Source organism: Carcharhinus amblyrhynchos, chromosome 1, assembly GCF_965287045.1.
Source record: "Carcharhinus amblyrhynchos chromosome 1, sCarAmb.v2.hapA, whole genome shotgun sequence".
Taxonomy (NCBI): domain Eukaryota; kingdom Metazoa; phylum Chordata; class Chondrichthyes; order Carcharhiniformes; family Carcharhinidae; genus Carcharhinus; species Carcharhinus amblyrhynchos.
In genome coordinates, this window is record NC_137324.1 from 165411170 (window position 1) to 165436933 (window position 25764).

General features: G+C 42.4%; 1 protein-coding gene across 2 annotated transcripts in view; it reads right to left on the reverse strand.

The window, feature by feature from the left end:
* LOC145347033 (neuronal vesicle trafficking-associated protein 1-like) overlaps positions 1–25764 on the reverse strand; it is a 44420-nt gene that overhangs the window by 14513 nt on the left and 4143 nt on the right. For both annotated transcript variants that reach the window (XM_080194940.1, XM_080194946.1), the window contains exon 3: positions 10940–11056. In XM_080194940.1, the coding sequence (XP_080051066.1) occupies positions 10940–11056 (117 nt within the window). The remainder of the gene's footprint in view (positions 1–10939; positions 11057–25764) is intronic.

A 25764-nucleotide genomic window follows, 5' to 3' on the forward strand; every position in this document is an offset into this window, starting at 1 on the left:
AATTGCACAAATCTAATCTTTGACTGAACATGGCTCTTGTTTCATGGAATTAAAAGGATAATTAAGTGTATCAGAATTGAGCAACCTCATCTTTATTAGGAACAGCCTACACCAAAAGGACCTCACATTTGATGTAATGAGGAAAATTGGTCTTCAGCAGAAAGAAATCTTACCTCAGAGGAGATCTTAATCACCAATGAAGTGGAACTTAGGACGGACAATTTGTGCTCATGTAACTTACTGATGAAAGGCAGGATTGTGATATAACCATATCTTTACTCAAAGGAAAGATGAACCAAGCAGTTAACATAATGTGACATATGATGTTAAACTGACAAAACGGATAGCTGTAGTTTAATAACTGAATGGAGAAAGATTTTTCTTATATCAAACTTTTGTTATTTCTGCAAGTTGTTGCCATTTGAAATCTAATGAATTGCCTTTTTTGATTCATCTCTTTTTTTCCCCTCCCACTAATAGCCTTACAGCCTGCACTGTAAGCCTTAAGCCTTCTCTAGGCTTCTATAATAAGAAAGGGTGCCGATGTGGACAAAGCGACACTTCATGCCGATCAGACCACAATCTCTGTAAATTGTTTTAATCGTTAAAAGTCCTCAAATTATTTTGCCCAATAGATGTGTGTCAGTTAACCTTGATTATGTGTGACACTACCAGTACAGATGGGCATTGGCCAGAGAATGTTTCAGCCACAGAAAAAAAAAAAATCATGCCCTGGCCTCATTATTAAGTTTATATTATTGGATCTCTAGGGCACGAGGCAGATACATGCCAAGGACTGCCCATCATCCAAGGAACATTGACAGCTTGTATCAAAAACATCCCCTGCGATTGAAGAGACAGTTGTGCAACACGTCTGATCTTGTATGGAACCAGTGGTCACCGTGAGGCATAGAACATGACGCCATGTGATTCATACCATATGCAGGCTCTTGACGCTTGACTACAGGGTCTACCACAGCTGTATTTCCATGGCCCCAATCAATCCAGAATGTCATTGAGCCTGCCTGACTGCAGCATATTCCAGATGGCACGCAAGAATCACTCGCTGAAAATCCATTCCGGAAAATTATATTTTCCTACCAGTGAGCTCACTGAGCCTGTTATTGTGGGATTCATGATTGAATTTCAGTTTGCCTTGTGCATATAAATCTTCCCCTTTCTGACTACATTTCAGGTTATTACCTTATGCTGATCAGGACAACCACTGTCCCAGAAGGCAATCAAAAATCACTACCCAAAGTTGACTGTGGCATCTCAGCATATATTCAGCTGAGCCACTGATCATTAAGAGCCATAATAAGGAAACATGATTAATTTCCAATCAGAGTAAAATGTAAGTACACTTCAATATAATTTTCTTGAATTCATGTGTGATGTAGATGTCACTAGCTAGGCCAGCATTTGTTGACCATCCTAAGATAGTGGTGGGCTGCTTTCTTGGACTGCTGCACAGTCCATGTGATGTAGGTACACCCATAGTGCTGTTATGGAGGGTGTTCCAGGATTTCGACCCAGTGACAGTGAAGGAACGGTGGCCTATTTCCAAGTCAGTGGCTTGGAGGGGAACTTCCAGGTGTTAGTGTTCTGTTTTTTTGCTGCCCTGCCCTTCAAAGTGGTCATGGTCGTGGGTTTGGAAGGTGCTGTCAAAGCAGACTTATTCATTTCCTGCATTTTGTTGATGGTACACACTGCTGTCACTGCGCATCAGTGGTGGAGGGAATAAATATTTGTGGAAGAGGTGACAATCTAATGGGCTGCTTTGTCCTGAACAATGTTGAGCTTCTTGAGTGTTGTTGGAGCTGCACTCATCTATGTAAGTGGAGAGTATTCCATCACATTCTTGAGTTGTGCCTTGAGGACGGTGGACAGGTTTTGTAGAGTCAAGAGGTGAGTTACTCATCACATGAGCTTATGGCTTTTGACCTAGTCTTGTACCCACAGTATTACACTGTTAGTCCAGTTCAGTTTCTGGTCAATGGTAACCCTCAGGATACTGGGGTATTCAACAATGGTATGACCATTTAATGCCAAGGTAAAGAACAGAGTTAGAAAAAAAGAAGTGCATGACTGTTTGAGTTCACCTTGCTTACCATCAACTATGGAGTGTTCTAAACACTTTACACAAAGTAAAATTGTGTAAAAGTGTACAGCCATATAAAATTAACTTCCGCTAACATACTCTAAATGTGGTACAGATTGAATAAACCAAACTAAATCCACAACTTGAGAGTTCACTGATCACATTACATATTGAGCTATATTTAGATTGTGTATGTTATATACTTTATTTAATAAATTCACACTTCATATCATGAAATCACAGAAAATTCTTAAAACATATTAATGAAACTCCTGACTGTGGAAATGACAGTTGAGCTTCATTTTGGAAGCAGACATTTTACTATCTTGCTACAAGCCAGCTAGAAAAAGCAGCAACATCTTTTCTGCTCATTGAGTAACTGAGTACAAACACGGCAGCTGAGATCTGAAATCAATCTACATCCGCTACTAGAATGGATCCCGTTCCCATGGCAATTCTCAGATCAAATGTTAAGCAATGTTTTTCAGAGAATATTTTCTTCTGTCCATTGATAATTTAAAGTTTCTCTTTGCATAAACAAAATTTGAATGATCCGAAACAGCAAAATGGGAATTTTAAGATCAATATATTTGTATGATTAAATTATACAAATTGAAGACATTTGAATTAAGAGGAGAAAGCATTTTATTTCTCAGTTTGAGGGAAGTAGTGAGGGAAATCCACACATGCCAAAATTTGTGTGAATTTGTTTCATGGAAAGGATTTATTCTTGTTATAATGATTCACATAGGAATTCACCCCCATGGTCTCTGCATTCACTAGATTTGGGTTGTCTGCTATTTCACAGTTGAATAGGAAGAGCTCTCAAGAGGGTGTCTTTCACCTGGAGGTAATGACTGTGGTAGAGACACCCTGTTTCCCAAGGCATGCTATAGTGTGGCTTGGCCAACTGTCAAAGCACAGTTGGACTTCTCCTGCTCTCATTCAGTGTGACACCAAACAACAGACATCTAGCAACTTGCCCAGGATTCAGTGTGAAATTTATCATTATTGGCCTGTGGCGTTTATTTATAGAGTGGATAACAAGGTCTCCACGTCAATGGGTGGGAACATTGTCTCAGTGGCTGCAATCAAGATGGGCAAAAACCTGCATACCAGACAGTGAGAAAATCTTTATCTTAAGATTCTTTTATTTTTATTCAGCAAGCAACACACCAGTCTCTTGGTTTTCCCACTAGTTTAACCGTGCATGCTTTTAATACATGATAAGGTCATAACTGTGATGGGTGAGAGTGACACCAAACATATTGTCCCTGGCTGTAAAATCCTGAGGAAATGGTAAACTAGTCGAAGCAGAAATCAGTTCCCTATTTAGTTATAATTGAACATCGCACACCCAAGTAAAAATATTTCCATAGGACTCCATTGTTGGGCCAATTGTTCTCATACTGCTTCCTGCAGCCCAAGTCCATCCAAAGTTCAAATATTGCTCCCATTTTGCTAATCTCTCAAACTCCCGCAGAGAATACAAAATAAAAGTCCACAGTTAATTCTTTGCATCTCTAACCGCACACGCCCCCCCAACATTTCTGTGTCTCTACTTTTATCGATACCAGATCTCAGAAGGCAATGGGTAGCATCCCTACCTCTGGTCCAGAAACTAGGGGCCCCATGCCAGGACTTGTTGGCCCTGGTGACATGGTTCAATAGGCTGATAATCAGCCTGGGAATCCTTCCACCCACTATTCCCCAAAGAGGAAATAGCAAGTGTGAAGAAAGCTAAAAACCCCTCAATAATATTATGATTAAACAAACTCCGAATTTCCCTTCAGTTTCTTCCATGCTCCAACATACAGCACCCATCACAATCTGACACCACCCTACATTAGTATACCCCATCCTACACAACCCTACACCAGCATATGTCACCCTTCCTCAGCAAACACCACCCAATACCATCCTAAAGCATCACCCTCCTCCTGATATTATGCTTGCACAATGCACAATTTCCCTTTCACTCTTTTGCAATGACTGCCAAGCTATGAAAATCCTACTTCTCCTGCCTTATATATTGCAAGGCTTTTTAAGCTAGCCTAATGTCAGCAACTTACTACTTCTTGAGTTTACTTGTTTTTCATTATTGCAGGAGCAATAGTTGGAGCATTACTACAAGCCTCAGATATGTGAGCTAGAGGTAAAATCATAATCAGACAGGGTTTACCATTCTTGTTTGCTGTTTCAATGGTGCCTGAACCTTGAATTTCCATCTGGAAATCTCAACCTAGATCTTTGCCCTTGTACCCCGTTCTAATGGTGGGTTCTCTCACAGTAACTTCAGTAGAAATCCCAATGTAAACTCCTTGATTATCAGCACATTTGCTTAACTGAACACTATAAAAGCAGAGCCTGGAAAATTCATGGGGTCAACATCCCAGTATAAGCACCAGACTCAAGTCCTGCCTGAACCCGACACCATCTCTGGTACCATTCTCCTCTGCATCTAACTGACTATGGATAGCATCAGGATTCCGAGAGGACAGAAAGCAAAGATTAGACCTAAATAATGGTGTCTCTGTTTGGTAGGATGTGGGTGTTAAGACCCAGATTTTCATCCAGTCAGAAGCCTTTTAAAAATTACAGTCAGGTCCTGGTTCTGGGATTGCTGAATCCAATCCTGGGCTGTTGTATTTTCAGGAGTCTCCTTTAAGGCTGCAGCTACTCCAGATCACGAGTTTGCACACACAACTCCCAGCTTGGCCTGCTCCATTGAGGATAAGCATGTCCTAGTCCTCTGCAATTTTCATGGAGCTTGCCCAGGATTTTAAAGAGTCATGGTTCACAAACTTCAGAGGTAGCATCAATACAGTTTGCATGAGGGCACCTTTTAAATGTATTTATTAATGTCAGAAATACGCTTACATTAACACTGCAATGAAGTTACTGTGAAAAATCCCCTAGTTGCCACACACCAGTGCCTGTTCGTATGCACTGAGGGAGAATTTAGCATGGTCAACACATTTAAACAAAAGGTTAGTTTAAAAGGTCCTCTTCATTCTATTTCAAGCCTCATTGTATACTCTTGGCTGAGAGCCCAGACATCCATTATTCTGACGAAACAGCTGATTCCCAGAGAAAACATTGCTCAGCTGACAGCTCTGGCTGTCTGATCTCTGCTGCCAGTATCACAATGTTTACTTGCACAAGGTCAGGAGGTTTCAAGTGCTTGCAGTTTCTGTTTCTGACATTTTAAAGAGTGTTTCTGATTGAAACCTTTATTGGGCTGCAGTGAAAGGGCATTTTTCAGAGTGGAAAGTGATAAATGCCTTTTTAAAAACGCATCTTATCATCAATTTAGGTTCACATTGGTTCTATATAATGTTTAGTGGACGTGGAAGATCTATTGTATAGGAGGCTTGAAGGGCCATGGGGAGTGGTAATAGCTTGGCATAGGGTACATGAGGACCAATTGAGAAGGTTAGGTGGGAGGCACAGTCTGGTATGGGTGTATGAGATAGTATGAATGAGGCTTGGCGAGTGTGTGGTGAGGGGCAACGGGTGGAGGGCCTTTCTGCTTTTGTTTTAATTGGGACAAAGACCCATTGCATCGAAGCGTGCTTTTTAAACAAATGCACCTAGCAGTCCCTGTGATTGCCTCCGACCTCTTTTCTCGGATTGGTGGCACAATTGCAGCCCACATCCACACTCCAATAACGATGACCCAACTTTGCGGGCACTTATTCCCAAGGCAGTCTCCCGACTGAATCCTGGGCCAGGATTTTTCCCTGACTCCCATTATCCACCTCAATGATGCAAGTTCAGGCCTAGAAATCTATCCTGGATATTTTTAGTTATCTTTTGTGTATAAGCTCACAATCAATGATACCAAGATCCGCTGATGATTTTGACTACAGTAAATTGTTAGTTAGAACGCAGAATTTTCAAAATGACAGAGAATAGTAGAGTCTGTAACTAAGTGGCAGATACAATTAAAGCCAAAAAAAGGTGATGAATTACAGGTTGAGAAAAAGAACAGGGGGAGGAATATTAAGACCAAAGAAGTGATGTTGAATTTTAATAAGACAATTGGACTATTGCATGAAATATATAAAGCAGTATCGTAAGGAGCCGAGGACACAGCCTTGTAGAGCACCTGTGTTGAGGATTATCATGGAGGAGGTGTTACTGACTGCAGTCTGTGGGTGAGGAAGTCTGGGATCCAGTTGCAAGAGGGAGGAGCTGAGCCCCAGGCCATAAAGTTTACAGATAAGTCTTGTGGGAATAATGGTTTAAAGGTTGAACTATAGACTATGAATAGGAGTCTGACATAGGCAGTTTTATTATCTAGGTGTTCCAGGGTTGAACGTACGGCAGGGAGATGGTATCTGCTGTGGACCTACTTGCAGTGATAGGCGAACTGGAATCAATCCAGGCAGTCTGGGAGGCAGGAATAGAGTTGTGACTAACCTTTTGAAGCACTTCATAATGATGATCTCAGCGCCACCGGAGGATAGTCACTAAGGCACATTGTCTAGCTTTTCTTTGATACCGGGATGATAACACAGAGTTAGGGAAGGGTTTCAAGCTTAGGACCTACAATGGTGAAGTGGTGTCCTAGAGCCCAGAATTGGAAGCATGCAGAGGCATGACATGGTTGTAGGGCTGGAGGATCTTGTCGATGGGCAGGTTCAAATCCATGGGGGGATTTGTAAATAAGGATGAGACTTTTTAAACTGAGGCATTGCCAAACCAGAAGCTAATGTAGGTCAGAGAGCACAGGTGGTGAATGTGACTTAACCTTCAGTGGAAAGCAGCAGCTGGGGAAATTTATTAATTCTTATCTTGCTGGCACAGTGTTTACTTATACAGCAGGCAACCGGATAAGAATCACAGGTTAACAACTAAAGCACACACACATGTTAAAACAGAACAGAAGGGTGCTGGAACCATTGAAAGATTCATCAGAATGATTTTAGAAGTGAATGAAACAGGGACCAATTTTTACCTTGCGCACCCAACAAAAGTGGAGCATGAAGGGGGTTAATACAGTGGCTGCTCTTTCCCTCTTGTTTGATGCTGTATTTATGCTGGAAAATATTTTAACTCATAGGTTTTGGGGGCTGTGTGACACTCGCAGCTTCTTTAGCTTGTAACAGTCAGGATCTGGTGCCATTGATCAGATCCTGATGCATATTAACTTCATGGTGTGAAGTTGGTGCCTTATCCCCAGCCCGAGGGATAGTTACTGCAAGACAGCAGTAGGCGCTGAAGAGGGCAGAAAAGAGAAGTAAATTTTGATCCATATAAAACAGTGGAAATGAGAATCCTGAATCTTTTAAGAACCAGTTGGATGTTGTACTGTGCGAGTTACAGTCTTTCCGAATAGATGTTCTAAGACTGACAGAAAGGTTGTGTTCATCTCTATCTATCTCCTGACCTAGTGGATGATAACCAAAACAACAACGGTTTCTTATAGCACAATATACAATACAGTCAAGCAACAAAACCCTTGTAATGATAGACAATAAAAAGAAATTGGGAAAACAGGCTGGAAATTCAAACAGTAAAGAACGAAACATTTGAAGACTACCTTAGGAAATAAAATAAATTCTATGAGAACAAGAAGGACCTAGGATGGTTCATGGCTAACTTTAAGTCAAAAAAGAACTATTTTTAAATATAAAAGAAAAGCAATGACCAGAAAGAGCTGGGAGTCAATGAAATGTCAACTGAGGAATGAAAGGAATATCAAAATGGATAAAAGACTAAGAGAAAGTCAGACTGCGGATTGTCAAATATTTCTTCAGTTCCTGCTGATATGAAGTTAGACATAAATTTGATGGTTTTGGTAGTTTGGAAGATGTTCATATCGTTTTTCAACACACAAATTAAAAAGTGCAGGGCAACATGGTAGCACAGTGGTCAGCACTGCTGCCTCACAGCGCCAGGGACCCAAATTTGATTCCTGGCTTGGGTCACTATCTGTGCAGAGTTTGCACATTTTCCGTGTCTGCATGGGCTTCCTCCAGGTGCTCCGGTTTCCTCCCACAGTCCAAAAGACGTGTTTAAATCTAAAATGGCTAAATCGGCCATGCTAAATTCACCCCCAGCGTACCTGAACAGATGCAGGAGTGCGACGACTAGGGGATTTTCACAGCAGTTAATGTAAGCCTACTTAAGCTTAAAACTTGAAGCTATAAAAGCTTGCTGTTATGGGCTGAATTTTGAAATGGAAGTCAGAGGGACAAGAGTTTCTGTCAGAAAACCTAATATTTTGACACCACAGCATCCATACTTCGCCAGGTTTCCCCATCCAGAAATCAGCCTGACTGATTGGCTACGATTCATTAGAAGTCAAGTCTATGTCATGTAAGCAAACATAGCAGCCAATTTATACACAACAAGCCCTCAAACAGCATTGCAATAGATGATCAGTTCAGTGATGTTGATTGGAAGAGGAATATTGACCAAAACAATTCCCCTCTTCATGGAATATTTTAAAAACAGAGAAGGATTTCACCTTAACATCTCATCTGAAAGACAGCAAATTGAAGGCTGCGTTCTCTCACTAGTGAGGTATAGCACTGAAGCATCAGTGTAGATAATGTGACTAAGTCTCTGTAATGGGACTTGAAGCTCATAGCCACCTTCTTCAATGGCAAGAATGTTGCCATTAAACCGAGACCTTCACTTACTAGGAATGTCAGCTTCATGCACAATGGGTCATGCTCGTCTGGAACCTGCAGGAACATTCACCTCCAAACAATGTGGAAATGGTGAAATTTATCTGCAAAAGTTTCTGGACACTGGGCCCGATCTACAAATTCTTATAAACTAGCTACGCAGTGGGAGCCACCTGGCTCAATCCAGGCATGACTAAGACAAGAGAACTGTTGAGAAAAGTAAAAGCAAGGACATTAAATGAAAATCTCATCTGTGGCAATTGTTCAGGAATTCACCGTTTAGGGTGGCACAGTGGTTAGCACTGCTGCCTGACAGTGCCAGGGTCCTGGGTTCAATTCCCAGCATGGGTCACTATGTAGAGTCTGCATGTTCTCCCCGTGGGTTTGCTCCAGTTTCCTCCCACAGTTCAAAGTAGTAGTGCGGGTTAGGTGGTTAGGCCATGCTGATTTGCTCTTTAGGTGTCAGGGGGAACTAGCTAGGGTAAATGCATGGGGTTATGGGTTAGGCCCTGGCTGGGGATTGTGGTCAGTGCAGACATGAGCCGAGTGGCCTCCTTCTGCACTGTAGGATTCTACGATTCACAAAATTGACAAAGTATTGATGTGACTTTCCTGTCATCTGAGCCAGTGAGACATTGGCATAGATCCCAGGGACCTGAAAGGTGGTGCTTCACACTGAGTTCACACAAGTATCATGTTGGCACAGATTACACCAGCAGTGGCCTCCATTTTTCACATTCGCGCCAATGTAGAATCTACAATGGAAGTGGGAACAGATGGAAACAAATTGGCTCGGGTGGAGTAATTAAAAAAAAATCAGGCCTTTCAAACACAGGATGCAAGACATTTATAATTGGCTTCTTCATTAAAGTAATTGCAGTTCCAAATAAACAGTCTTTAAGATAAGTTCATCAATGTGAATCGTTTGCAGGGTAACAGCAGCAGAGCACATTAAGGGCTTTAGACTGTACATAACAGATACCAATTAATATTATAGCCCAAAGAAGCACACAAATTAACTTTCAACCAAACAGATATATTGAGTTTCATATCCCTACAGGATCCCAGGAGATTCTCATTTGATATTTAGGACATTCTGATATACAACAGGCCCCTATTCAGACAGCAACAACTTTTGCTCCAATGAGTTCACAGCAACCTAGAAGGCTACATCAGGAATGAAGAAGCCAGGATGGAATTGTATCCGACTGTACTTTTCCCATAGGTTTTAACTGCTTGGTTTGATTTATTATTGTCACACAGTGAAAAGTATTGTTTCTTATGCTACACAGACAAAACATACCATTCACAGAGAAGGAAATGAGATTGCAAAATATTGTGTTAGTGTTACAGTCAAAACTAGGGTGAAGAGAAAGATCAACTTTTGTGTGAAGAAAGATCTCTTCACACTTTCTCAAAGAGAAAGATCAAAAAGAACGATCAAAGAGAAAGACCAAGCTCTGGAGTGAGATGTTCTGAGCATCACACCAGAGGAAATATACATTGTCCTTGGACAGAACGCAGCATAGATTTACCAGAATGATGACTTGTCTCCAGGGGTTACATTGTGAACCAAGATTGCACAAACTAGTATTGGATTCACTGGAATTTAGAAGGATAAGGGGTGATTTGATTAAAGTTTTCTACATACGAGGGAAAACTGATAGTTTTTCTCTATTTTTGCTGGTTGGATTAGAAGAGGACGTAACCTAAAAATTGGAGCCAGATGGTTCTGCAACAATATTAGGAAACACTCCAGACCAGTAACATCCCATTTGAAATTAGGCCAGTTCTGCGTCACACCAATTCTCCCTTCTCACGCAATGCTTACAAATTTAAGTTCTCATTCTGGGAACTACGTCTGCGTGGAACCTATGAAACTCAAGTTTCACCGAAGAGATTAGCTAACGTACACAGTAAATTATTGCATGTAAGGTTAGCACATCATAATAAAATCAGAGCAAGGATGGTTTTGGAAACACTGTGGGGGGGTGGTGGAAATCAGAACAGGAATAACCCCAATTCTTACCATATGCCTTTTTGGAGCTTGTCTGAGCCTGAGTGTTATTCTTTAAAATGCACTCATTTTCCCACATTTGACAAACCATCTCATTTTAATGTCAGTGAAGTGTAATGTAGAATGGGTGATCGAGTTGCTATGAAAGCTAGGACAATCCCTTCAATCAAAGACAATTACCTTGAAACGCTCCGAAACCCCGTCAGTGAAGCTGATGGTAAATTCAGCAATTTTCGGTGCTTGGAATTTGCCTTTCTTTTGACTCGGCTGGTACTCTGCCCGTGTTTTCACTATAACCTACAAGGAAGAGAAAATAAATCAGCTTGGCACAGTTATGTGTCCTACTAAGTGCATATCAGTTAAAATACCACATGCACATACATTTTCCCACAGGATAATGCTATTCAAGCAACAGCCTGATTATATATGTCAATTCTACTATACTGTGTTTACTAGTTGCAAAATAAACCATTTCAAGGTGTAACTTTTAAACAAGGATTCATAAAAATCCAAAAGGCTTGTCTTAGATATATCACCTAAAATCTCAAGATTCATTTGAAATGTTATAGGAACAACTACTCTCAATACAATATGGTTCTTGTTCAATATTTTTATTTCAATACCTTAAGTTGCGCCCTATCAGCATAAGTGGGGCGGCATGGTGGCACAGTGGTTAGCACTGCTGTCTCACTGCGCCAGGGATCCAGGTTCAATTCCAGCCTTGGGTCACTGTGCGGAATCTCCCCTTATCTGCACGGAATCTCTTATTTTCTGCGTTGGTTTCCTCTAGGTGCCCCAATTTCTTCCCACACTCCATAGATGTACGGGTTAGGTTGATTGGCTATAGTAAATTGCCCCTCAGTGTCAGGGAGACTAGCAGGGGTAACTAAGTGAGGTTTTGAGGATTGGGCTTGGATGGGATTGTGGTTAGGACAGACTCCTTCTGCACTGTAGAGATTGTATGAAGTGGTAGCTCTGTAGCCAACAAAACTTGCCACTATAGCTATAGAGCTCGGAATGCTTTCCCTAAGGCAGGGCAAATCCATTCACTGTTGCCTGTATTCTGTTTAAATAGATGTAATATGAAATCTTCATCCAATCACATTTGCGCATTATTGATTTTTTTTAATTCATGGGTGGGACATGGGCATTGCTGGCTGGCCAGCATTTATTGCCCATCCCCAACTGTCCAAGCACAGTTGAGTATCAACCACATTGCTGTGGCTCTGGAGTCACACGTAGGCCAGATCAGGTAAGGATGGCGGATTTCCTTCCCTAAAGGATATTAGTGAACTAGTTGGGTTTTTCCAACAATTGACAATGGTTTCATGGTCATCAGTAGATTCTTAATTCCAGATTTTTTTTTAAATTCAGGTTTCACCATCTGCCGCGGTGGGACTTGAACCCTGGGTTCTGCAGAACATTAGCTGAGTTTCTGGATTAATAGTCTAGTGGTAATACTGCTAGGCCATTGTCTTCCCTAAATCCTAGGGCCATCTCCAGTATTGCTAAAAAAAGCCAATACGTCACCAGTTTTAAACCATCTTGTGTGTTGAGTCTTGTTAATCAAATCTCCTCTCCAGAGTCGAGTTTTATGACATGCCTGCAACGTTGTGACATTAACCCAACAGTGGACGCTGGCAGTGCTCTCACTCTCATACTCAATTAACAAGCTGAATTAAATATCATTTTATAAACATGGTCACATACACCTTCAGAGATGCACCCATCATCCTCATCTTTCTCTCCTCACACACCCTGCCCAAAAACCTCCTCACAGCACCCCACAGCCCCTTATAGTAAAACAGAAATGCTGGAAATGTAATGAGCAAGTCTGACAGCATCTGTGACAAGAGAATCAGAGATAACATTTTAGGTCAAGGACATTTCTTCAGAACCCAATGCCTCTTCTTCAGCATAAAAAAAGCGAGAAAAAAAAGTTAGATTGGCATATTTCTGTGTTTTTGGATAGGAGAACAGAATTAAACTAGAAATTCTATTTGGGCCCTGTCACCTTCCACCAGCACCATCAGCAATGCTGGAAAGTGCACAGCAGCCACAGTTAGTTCTGCTACAATACTGCTTCATGGAATGGAGGCTAAGAGCTGACAACTTAATCTTCCACCAATTGCAAACTGTGTCCCAAAACGAGTGTGAATCCCATTGAGGTTTTGCAAAAAGGTTCCCAAAACTTTACTAACATACCCCCATCCTTGCAAATGACCGGCATTCTCAATCAAGGTCTGAGTGAATCCAAGGCCCATACCGCCACTGTTGCCATATGAAAAAAAAGAGACCCTACAGCAATTTGAGGATCCTAATGTTGGCAGTTTGCTAAAGAATGAACAAGGTTACTATTTTGTAATTTATATTTTTGCACATACTAAAATTACACACTTAGATAGAATGCATATTTGTATCATCGTGGCCAGTGAAAGGTTACCGTATAGCACTGTTAACCTGGTAAAACATCCTAAAGCACTTGAGTGGAGCCTTAACTGAGCCACGTAGGGAGATATCATCAAGAGGTAGACTTTAATGATTGTCTTGCAAGGGAAGAGAGGCAGCAAGGTTTAGGGAGGGCAATACAAACCTTACAGACTGAGTAACTGCAGCCACAGCTGTCAGTGATGGTTTGATCACGGAAGCACTAGTGACCAGAATTAGAGGTGTGCAGATACCTTGGGTGGGATTCTGTCACTCAACCTGCTACCTGGTTGGCAGCAACAGAAGCGGCCCACCTTTGGTTGGATCTGCTGGTCTCGCCATTGTCAATGGAGTTTTGCATGGAATGCAACCCTCACTGTTGGGAAATCCACAGCAGGAGCACGGTGGGACTGCTGTTTCCAAGGATGTTTTCTTTCATAAACAGAGGCTCATTAAGCCTTCTGCTTAATAAACAGGTGGCTAAAAGGAGTAATTACCCTGCTTTCCAGCATCTGCTGTATCCCTTCCAAACAAACCAACTGCTTGTAACAAACACTGCATCTTAAAGCAGTCCTCTTCTAACATAAAACATATTAATAACACATTATGCATTGAGCCAGTAAAACACCTCTAAAATCCCAGGTGTTCTTGTACAGCCTTTGGGCTCAGTTAATCATAACTGGAGATTTAGAGCTGACTCTTCCTGGGCCACTCGCTGGCTGCAGGGTGACAGGGCTGGCTAATGAAGTCCTTTAAGTGGTGAATGCACTCGCTGAAAGCTGGTGACCTCCCAGTCGGGTGAGCCCTCATAAATGGGTGGGCACTCCAGAGCCAACACAAGGGCTCCTGGCAACAATAGTCATCTCGGTGCCTCAATGACACAGAAATATATAGGACCAGGGGTAGGCCATTTGGCTCATCAAACTGCTCTACCATTCAACGTGACCATCGTTGAACTCATCATCCTATCTCAACAACTATCTTAACATCCGTACACCGACTCTTTCCCCATACCTCTTGATGCTTTTGGTGACTAGAAATCTATTTGTTTCTTAAAAATATTCAGTTAATGTGCCTCCAAATGCATACAAGGTTACCTCCCATTTTCAACCCTGCCAGAAAAGACTTCACAAGGCAGAGAATTTAGCCCAAGGTACATATTCTAGAGATCCTTCGAGAGGTTTCAGGCACACCACTTATACGTGACAATGAAAAACAACAACAGAAATCAAGTGACAATTTTCTTGTGTGTGCTGCCACTAAGGTCGTTTCAGGCTTGCTTCACTTATTCATAGTTGAAGGTTTATCCATCTTAAGAGTCCATCTGCATAAGGTGGAGACAGTGAAGCAACATCACCATTTCCCAGCCGGTCACTTTATTGAATGGTTGTTTGGTAGCTTCAGGAATTAGCAATCGAGACTGTCATTTGCATTTTACCAATCTTCTGATTCAGCATCAAAACGTCCTGACAGTTTGATTAAAAATCCTCAACCACAGCGTCTGAACATGCTGGTGAATCATTTGAGCCTTCTCATTCTTAAGCACCCTGCAAATTTCCTAGAAGGCGCCTTCCTGAAATGCTTCTCCCTTGGTTGGTTGAAAACTAATTTTCCCACAGTAGCAGACGCCATTCATTCTGGCTGTCAATTCCTTAATGGATGTACATTAGTGAAATAATCTTGGTATATTGGTGTGTATAGGAGTTTACTGCACAGTTGGGTGCCATTCACCCATGTGGGCCACACGGTGACACAGTGGTTAGCATCTGGGACCCATGTTCACTTCTGGTCTCGGGTCACTGTGTGCAGTTTGCACTTTTTCTCCCTTGTCTGCATGGGTTTCCTCCGGGTGCTCCGGATTCCTCCCGCAGCCCAAAGGATGTGTGGGTTAAATTGACCGTCCATGATAAATTAACCCTAATGTCAGGCGAATTAGCAAAGTAAATGCGTGGGGTTACGGGGATGGGGCCTGGGTGGGATTGTGGTTGGTACAGACTCCAAAAGCCAAATGACCTCCTTCTGTACTGTGGGGATTCTGCGATTTGTACTGTGCCTATTATGAATGGTAGAGGAAATTATTAGCAATAATCTTTCTTTTACAGGAATTTGGTTCCAAACAGACTTTTCACATTTTCTACCCTCACCTTTAACATTCTATATTTTGCCTATATACAGGCTCGTAGTAATCATCCTTAATTGTTTCAGGGATTTCCCCCATGGGCAGCTGAAAGAATGGCCAATTGTGGAGCAATCAAAATCAGGATGTGCGCAAGTAGCCAGAACATAACATAAGAACATAAGAAATAGGAGCAGGAGTAGGCCATCTAGCCCTTCGAGCCTGCCCCGCCATTCAATAAGATCATGGCTGATCTGTCGTGGCTCAGTTCCACATTCCCGCCCTCTCCCCATAATCCTTAATCCCCTCGCTTATCAAAAACCCATCAACCCGCGTCTTAAAAATATTTAGCGAGGCAGCCTCCACCACCTTTGGTTTTACCAAATTGACACTATTCTCCCCTGAATCTGGCTAAGTTAGGGGTTCCATTCGTAGACACGCAGGGTAGAATTGGTGTAGGATGATGCGGCGGCGCAGGCTCGTTGGGCCGAAGGGCCTGTTTCCCGTGCTGGGTTGTTCTTTGTACCTCAACGGGCAGAGAATTCCAGAGATTCGCCACCCTTTGAGTGAAGAAGTTGCTCCTCAACTCTGTTCTAAACCGCCTCCCCTTTATCTTGAGGCTGTGCCCCCTAGTCCTACTGTCCTTTGAGCGGGAAGAGTCTCTCCACCTCTATCCTATCCATCCCATTCATTATCTTATATGTCTCAATGAGATCTCCCCTCATTCTTCTAAACTCTAACGAGTACAAGCCTAGTTTATTCAGCCTCTCCTCACAGCTCAAACCCCTCAACTCCGGTATTAGCCTAGTAAACCTCCTCTGCACTCCCTCCAAGGCCAAAATATCCTTGCATAAGTACGGCGACCAAAACTGCACACAGTACTCCAGCTGCCGCTACGAAGGCCAGCGTCCCATTAGCCTTCCTGACCACCTGCTGGCTGGGTTTTTGCGACTCATGCACAAGGACCCCGGGTCCCTCTGCACCGTCACCTGCTGCAGTTTTTCGCCACGTAAGTAGTAATCCTTCCTACCATTATTCCTACCAAAGTGGACCATCTCGCACTTGCCAACAGTAAATTCCATTTGCCAGTTCCTGGCCCATTCGCCCAGCCTATCTAGATCCTTCTGCAGACTCTCCACACCCTCCGTGCAATTTGCCGTTCCACCAATCTTGGTGTCATCAGCAAATTACTCAGACACCTCGAGGCTTTGTAGGACTGGAAGAGGCTGCAGATATAGCAAGAGATGAAAATATGGAAGTATTTGAAAACAAAGCATAATTTTAAGAACAAGGAGTTAAGTGATCCAGTGTTGGAGGGGGTGGGGTGTCACGGGGAGGTGATGGTGGAAAGCATACCCCCCACACCCCACTCCTCTGGGATGGCTGGATAGAGCTGGGATGGATGCCCATCCTATTTTACATGCCCCCTCCCTCACCCACATGGGAAAAACACCCACCAGGGTCATGTAAAAATAGAAGCCCAGGTGTTGGTTATCCAGGAACCAGAAGTAGGTCAGCCGGTACAGTGGTGATGGGCAAATGGGACCAGGTAGAATGGGCAGTTTTTGGTTGAGCTTGGTTATGCAGCGTAGGAGACAAAAGGCTGACCAGGAGTATCTTAGGATCATCAGGCCGAAAGGCAAACAAAGGCATGAGCGAGGGTTTCAGTAACAGATATGCTGAAGTAGGGGAGGGAGACGGGCAATGGTACACAGTTGGAATTAGGAGCCGTTAGTGATGGCACAGATGTGGTTGGATGCTCAGCTGGAGTCAGATAGGACATCAAGATATTTGGAGGATTGAAATTTCTCCTTGAGCACAGCGACTGTAGCAAAAACAGTGGACGTGTCAGTGATGCAGTGTGGTCAGCACACAGTGTCATTTCTACAAGGTTCTTCAGATGTTCTTTTCCATGCTTCACAATTCATTGCCTTTTTTTAAATTTGATCTCCAAATTGTTACGACTTTGGATTCTCACCATCACTGATGTGTTGAGTCTCAAGATTTAAAATATTGGTTGTAAAATACTATACAACATTCCTTTTTTCAAAATAATCTCTTTAACTGTAATATATTTTTGTACCAACCTTTGGTTTCATGTGTGTGCTGTGTGGAATTATCATTTGCAATTTCAACAACAGAGATCAAATTATTCATCCATTTTGTCTGTCAGGATATTATTGCTGAGTTAAGTATCTATCTATTCCTTTATAGATATTTATGTTACAGATGTAACTCTCACTGACACAAAGCACAAGGTGCTTGAGTAGATAAGTGAGATAAATTTAAGACATTCTAAGCCTAACTGATTCTGTGAAGGAAGCAATCTCCCAAAATGTCAAATGCCCTTTTTATATTCTTGAGTAAAAGTCCTAATTATCTATAAGTGGTTGTAATCTCTACCCACTGCATGGACAATGGTGGCATAGTGGTTAGCACTGCTGCCCTGCAGCACCAAGGAGCTGGGTTCGATTCCCAGCTTGGCTCACTGTCTGCAGAGTCTACACATTCTCTGGGTGCTCAGGTTTCCTCCCACAATCTGAAAGACATGCTTATTAGATGCATTAGCCATGCTAAATTCTCAGTGTACCTGAACAGGCATCCAAGTGTGGTGACTAGGGGATTTTCACAGTAACTTCATTGCAATGTTAATACAAGCCTACTTGGGACACTAATAAATAAACTTTAATTTGCAAGAAGGACCTGATATACAAACGTTAACAAAGAAGAAACCTGTGTGGTTCTCATCCACTCATTTTGAGGCAACTTGTACCATTTTGACTAATGTCTTATTTTGAGATTTTTGATCAATTACTTTTGGCTTCATAAGAAAGTTTTGGGGAATTAATTAGGTTTACAAAGGGATGTTTTTGGTACTAGGCCAGAGACTGACGACGTGTGTTAAAGCTAGATCAGCCAGTTTATGGAACAGCAGATTTAGTCTGAGTCACGGAAAGGGCCCAATTTGTTGAGAATAAGAGACATTGTCTTGGAACCCATTCCCCAACAGAAGCAATAGCAAGTGTTACTGACAGATCTGCTGGCCAATCAGTAAACATGAAGAGGTTAGCAAGATAGCCTTCCTATTTGTGGGCCATACAGAGAAAGGGACAAAAAGAGGCATGTGGGCAGTAAGTCAGCCAAGTAGATCTGGGGCTGAAGCCCATTCTAGGGAGGGGCAATCCACTTATTTCAAGACCAGAATCAGAGGGTTGACCATGCAACATTATAGCCAGCCCTTAAATAGGGGTGGTGCAGTCTATTGTGTTTTTGTTTTGTTTTTCAAGGAATTTTCTACAGTTAGTCGAATCAAGGTGAGGTTTGGTTATAACAGATATTCTGTACGTTAACTTGCCACTCTGTGTCAACAATAGCTCAGATGGCAAGACTCTTGCCTCTGAATCACAAGGTTCTGGGTTCAAGTCCCACTTCAGGGCTTGATTATAAACATCAAGGCTGACGCTCCCGTACAGGACTGAGGAAGAACTGCACTGTTGGAGGTGATTTCTCCGAATGAGATGTTAGTCCTGTCAGCTGGATTTTAAAGATCCTATGGCACTATTTCAAAGCAGACATAGAAGTTATTGTTGGTGTTCTGACCAAGGTTTAGCCCTCATTCAAGATCACAGTAACAGATTATCTTGCCTTTCAGCCTATGTGCATGTTCACTGCTGTGTTTCCTACATTATAATAATTACTACACTTCAAAAGCACTTTGTTGACCAGCACTTGCAGAGCTGGCCCTCACGAAAAGTGCAAGGTTTTTTTTCTTTAAGACAAAGGGCAGAATTCTCTGGCTGTTCACACCCTGCTGTGGCTGCCTGTGAGAACAGAGAGCTTGGTGCTCACCCAAAACTCCATTCACCACAACGCAACCGGAGAATCCCAGCCACGGGCGACACCAGAGAATTCCGACCAGTGTCATGATTAATTTTGCTTTTGTTTCAGACTGCCCTCAGAAAGATGGGAGACGTGCATTTGCCAGGTGAACCCTGTGGCATTCATTAGAGAATAACAGGCTATTTCCACCCACAAGGCATTTAGGAACATTAACAGGAATAACCAAAACCACAGTACCTGAGAGACCATCTAAGCAATCATTGAACGTGTACCAACCATGATGCTGACACTGCAATTTAACCAAACTGGGCCTGCAGGAGTCACACTATGTCAAATCTTAAACGTGCTTATGGAAAAGATCTAGTGACACTCTCTGCCATCTGGCTTCTCTCATGTTTATAACATGTTGAATTAGTAAGCCAAATTAGTCAACCCACACCATGAACAATTCTGTGTTACCCTAGTTACTGTAGCATAGTTCACACAATTGCCCCAGTGTTGTGATTTTTCACTTTAACATGTTTTACTTGGTTAGTGATAGTTTTCCTTTGATGCCACATTTTTCCACTCAATGCTCCATCGGTATTGTCCTACTGATGATGGCACCAGGTAGATTTCTGAAGTGTAGGGGAAGGAACTCTTAAAAGATAAGTTGAAAAGGTTCATGCCATGACCCATACCAAGTTATGCCCCTCCCCCCGTCAAGCCACATGGCCTCACATGCAGCCAATGTCCCTCTAACCACTGTTTATGACCCCTTCTGCTAAACTCTGTCCTTCCATACATCAATGTGACCTCTCATGCCACCATGCCCCTCTACCCACCTCCTATGACATCTCATACCAAACTGTGCCCCTTCCATATACCACACATGGCCCTTCGTGTCCCTTATGCTATCTCCAGCTCCCCCCTGTACACTTCCTAGAAATTAACCTATATTGTTACCATACATCTATATAGTGTATTTTTCTCTTTATTCTTTTATGGGAAATGGGCATCACTGGCAAGGCCACCATCTGTTGCCCATCCTGAAATGCCCTAGAGCACAGTGACTTGCAAAGCCATATCAGAGGGTGGTTAAGAGTCCACATTGTTGTAGGTGTGGAAAAAAAGCATGTGGGCCAGATCAAGTAAGTATGGCAGATTCCCTTCCCTAAAAGACATTAGTGAACCAGATGAGTTTTTACAATTAATGATAGCTTCATGGTCACTATCACTCAACTTTTAATTCCAGAATTTTTTTCCTTCTTATTAATCAAATTTACATCCCACCAGCTCCCATGTTGGGATTTGAACCCACATCCCCACAAAATTAGTCTAGGCTTCTGGATTATTAGTACAGTGACATTCCAACTACATAACTATCGCCCCTTAAATATAGGTATATTGGGATGTATTTAAAAAAAACTTGAAACGCATTCATTGAGAAATGTCTCCTACATTTAAAAATAAAGTCTGAGGTACAAGCTAATAAAAGCATTAATCTTTCAGGCGCTTAGAAGTCTCAAATATCACAAATCCCTGAAACCAACTTGTATAAACAAACATTGTAAAATTACAGCACAGAGCAGAGAATGTGACCTGTCAAACAATGTTTCCTCTGGGGAGCAGGTGTTCTATTATTGTAATAGCTGCCTAGGCTCTCAGCCAATTGATTTTATAGGGGAATATCTGTTGCGTAACTGAAATATGCAGGATCCTGTTACTCTGGGGATACAATACAACACACTCCAAATTAATTATATTTAACAATTAAGTGCCTACTATTTCATTAGAACTGATACCTGCTCTGATATTTTGCCCAATAAAGACACTTTCACTCATTGTACACCTACATATAGATATACTAATGGTCCTTCTGTAAATAATTACAAAGTAGTTCTTAAACGTTTTTTTTACCCTCTTACCATAGCACACTCTTATTTAGTTAAAAGAGAACAAGGTGATCTGGTAGAGGCTATTCCATAATTTCAGCAGTCTCTGTTGGATAGCAAGACAGTCTTGTAACTGTGCCTTGGAGTTAAAACTTATGATTGTTAAGAATGTCGGGAGCCTGTTATTTATTCTACTAGTAAATCAATATGTTGTTTTCAATGAGAAGATCTGGACAAAAACACATCATTTCCTCTGTGCTGTTTAACAGCAGCAGTTAATGCATTTGCATTAAATTCCTGTCTGAGTTAATTTAACAGTCAACAACAATTTAGTTAAAATATTGAAGTCTCAAAAGAAATTTAAGGCAAACATAGTAAGTGATGCACTAAAATTTGCAGAGGAAATAACTGTCAAAAAGACAACCAGCAAGAGTGGAAGAAAAGCTCAGTCACAATGCTAGCTTCATCATTCACAGGCATAGATCACATTTCCATCTGTGTACTATCCCTGTCTTATAAGGGCCTGATACATAGAAGGTTAATGTGGGACTAAGTACTGTACCACTCACAGTGATGAAGAAGCACATGACCTCTTCCAGAATCAGCTGAGTGTTGAACAAAGCTGTGTGTACCTGTAAGCATGGTAACAGCTCCGAGCTTGTACCCTTTTACTGTATTTTGTAAATACTTTTGAGAGTCAATAAAGACTTAGGGTGGGATTTTCCAGCCGCACTCAGCCCAAGGCTGGAAAATCCCGCCCAAGGTCAACAAACCTTTGTATGGTCCACCCTCTCGCCCGCTACGATTCCCGTGGCAGACAGGACGAAAAAATTCCGAACTTAGTTAACTTACATATGACTACAAAAACTTCTTCAGCCCAACCAAACTGTCTCCAACACCTTACAGAAATTCCTAATTTCTCTTCCAAATAACTGATTTAAGTTAAATAACTGATCTATCTTCAAAGAGGCATTTCTCAGTTAAAAGGAGTTGGTTTCTTCTCTAGCCCAAGATTGTCAGGTTAAAATAAAAACTCCCAATCAAAATAATGGTCGAAAACTGATAATACATTATGGTCAAATGAAGGATAAAGATACTGAATTGGATTGGAAAAGTTTTCTCCATTAACTGCTCTGTGAATAACAAGTTATCAAAGGCAATATGTAAAACCTACATTGGTTACTGTAATAATTTCACTGCGCTCTTAAAACTGTAGTCATAATTTGACCAAGGCATATTTAGGATCAGCAGCGCAACCACAGTCAGGAACTTGTCATTTTTTTTTAAACAAAGCACCAATCGCATGGTGAATGGTTGCTTTATGCTCCACTTTGAAATTAGCACCGAAATCCTACAAACCAGATAGCCATTTTTCCTGCTGCCCCAAAGCAAAATTGTTATCAGGGAAACAAGACAGTGGCACAGGTCTTCAGCTTATTTTCTCCTCAATGGTCCCTTCTACTGCACACTCCACACATGTCTCAACATGAAGAATAAAAGGAATCATTCAATTTAAGATGGGTGATTCACTGAAATAAAAGCTGAGAACGTTTCTTGGTCTTAACTAATTGATCTTTCAGGTACGCTCAGGTAAGTGGCTCTAATGTTAAATGAAGGAGCCTACAGTGCAGGGCCTGACATGCATGTAGATCAGACAAGGCTTAAAGTTATTAGAGACAATCAACAACACCAATACTGATACAACACATTTAACAATAAGATGCTGGAGTGTAATCAAACATAATCTGGCACCAAGCCACAGGAGATGTTTCGACAGATGACCAGAAACTTCATCAGGGAAGTAGCTTTTTTGGAAAATCTTATGGAAGATTGCAGAGTTTAGGGCTGAGGCACATTCACCAAAGGGCGAACAATGAAAATAGCATCTGTGCAGAACTGGAGGAGTGCAGAAATCTGAAGGTTGTAGGATTAGAATGCTTAGAGAGATAGGGAGGGGCAAGAGGGGGGGGATCTGAAAACAAGGTTAACCTATCCGTCTATGTAAATGTATAAGATTTGCACATATTCCATTCACAGTATCTCCAGCATCAGATATCATAGCAACATCATGATTTGTCACCAGTGTTAAACAGTCTCAGAACAAAATGTAGGCCAATTCATTTCATCCAGTGCTACGCTGGGCTGCAACCAGAAACTTACAAACATTGAGTATTCCCACTTACTGATTTCAGCCTTTTGGGTATAGTTATATTTCCTTAGAATCATAGAATCCCTATAGTGCAGAAGGAGGCCATTTGGCCCATCAAGTCTGCACCAACCACCTACCCAGGCCATATCCCTATAAGCCCATGTATTTACCTTAGCTAGTCCCCTGACACTAAGGAGCAATTTAGCATAGCCAATCCACCTAGCCTACATATCTTTGGGAGGAAACTGCTGCACCCGGAGAAAACCCACACAGACACAGGCAGAATTTGCAGTCTCCACAGTGACCTAAGCTGGGTAGGACTGGAGGGTCTTAATGACATTACTGTTACTAGAGAGGCGGTGCTCGACAGACTGGAGGGGCTGATTGTGGACAAGTCCCCAGGACCAGATGGAATGCATCCGAGGGTTCTGAAAGAAATGGCGGAGGTGATAGTGGATGCCTTGGTGGTTATTTTCCAGACGTCGCTGGATTCCGGGGAAGTGCCGGATGATTGGAAAACGGCTAATGTTACGCCGTTGTTTAAGAAGGGTGCCAGGCAAAAGGCAGGGAATTATAGGCTGGTTAGTTTAACGTCTGTGGTAGGTAAAATGTTAGAATCCGTCATTAAGGAGGAAATTGCAAGGCATCTTGAAGGGAATTGCTTGATAGAGCGGACGCAGCATGGTTTCATTAAAGGGAAGTCGTGTCTGACAAATTTACTGGAGTTCTATGAGGATGTGTCTAGGGCGGTGGATAGAGGAGAGCCGGTGGATGTGGTCTTTCTGGATTTTCAGAAGGCGTTTGACAAAGTACCTCACAAGAGGTTATTGCAGAAGGTCAAGGGACATGGAGTTGGGGGTAGGGTGTTAGCGTGGATAGAGGATTGGTTGTCAAATAGGAGGCAGAGAGTGGGGGTCAACGGGTGCTATTCAGATTGGCGGATGGTGACTAGTGGAGTGCCCCAGGGGTCAGTGCTGGGGCCTCAGCTTTTTACCATTTATATAGATGATCTGGAGGAGGGAACCGAGTGTAGGGTGTCGAAATTTGCTGATGACACCAAGATTGGGGGAACAGCAAATTGTGCGGAGGGTGTGGAGAGTCTGCAGAAGGATCTAGATAGGCTGGGCGAATGGGCCAGGAAATGGCAAATGGAATTTAATGTTGGCAAGTGTGAGGTGGTCCACTTTGGTAGGAAGAATGGTAGGAAGGACTATTACTTACGGGGCGAAAAACTGCAGCAGGCGATGGTGCAGAGGGACCTCGGGGTCCTTGTGCATGAGTCGCAAAAACCCAGCTTGCAGGTGCAGCAGGTGGTCAGGAAGGCGAATGGGATGCTGGCCTTCATAGCGAGGGGGATTGAATATAAAAGTAGGGAGGTCTTGCTGCAGCTGTATAGGGCATTGGTGAGGCCGCAGCTGGAGTACTGTGTGCAGTTTTGGGCGCCGCACCTGCGCAAAGATATTTTGGCCTTGGAGGGAGTGCAGAGGAGGTTTACTAGGCTGATACCGGAGTTGAGGGGGTTGAGCTATGAGGAAAGGCTGAATAAACTAGGCTTGTACTCGTTGGAGTTTAGAAGAATGAGGGGAGATCTCATTGAGACGTATAAGATGATGAATGGGATGGATAGGATAGAGGTGGAGAGACTCTTCCCGCTCAAAAAAGACAGTAGGACTAGGGGGCACAGCCTCAAGATAAAGGGGGGGGGCGGTTTAGAACGGAGTTGAGGAGGAACTTCTTCACTCAAAGGGTGGTGAATCTCTGGAATTCTCTGCGCGTTGAAGTGGTGGAGGCTGCCTCGCTAAATATTTTTAAGACGCGGGTTGATGGGTTTTTGATAAGAGAGGGGATTAAGGGTTATGGGGAGAGGGCGGGAAGGTGGAACTGAGCCACGACAGATCAGCCATGATCTTATTGAATGGCGGGGCAGGCTCGAAGGGCTAGATGGCCTACTCCTGCTCCTATTTCTTATGTTCTTATGAATCAAACCCAGGTCCCTGGCACTGTGAGGCAGCAGTGCTAACCACTGTGCCATAAGTCACTGTTTAGCTACATTCCTTAGATAAGTACTTAAGCTGGAAAATTTTAAGCGTTAATGAGCAGCTAGCTACAGTTGGAAGTTCTGGATTGGCAGGTGCTTGCCTCATTTCTTTCAGGAAAGGCTAGGTTATCTCAAGGTCAGCAAACAAAACAGTAGAAGTGACATTCTTTCCCTTTTGTATTTTTTGTTAAATTGTTCAGTTGTGACTTGTCAATGTTTATATGCAGTGTCTACAGAGCTTTGCCTGAAGTGTATTGGGAATACAAAAATGTGACAAATAGAGACATGTTGTACTGTTGAATGTCCCAAGGCATAGCTTGTGGTTAGTCAGATAGTAAGTAACTCCTGTAAGGATGGCAGTGTTGTACCATATAATGCAGAAGACAATATGGTCATGGTTCAGGGTTTTTGGAAGGTATTGAAGGGGAATCTGCATTACTTTTAAGGTCAGAAAGACCAACTGCTGTTAAGTAAACATGGGGGTGAGTCATACAAGTATCAAATTTGAGAATGGACAATCAGGCTTCCAGGAATTGTATTCCTGCTGCATCCCTGTGATGT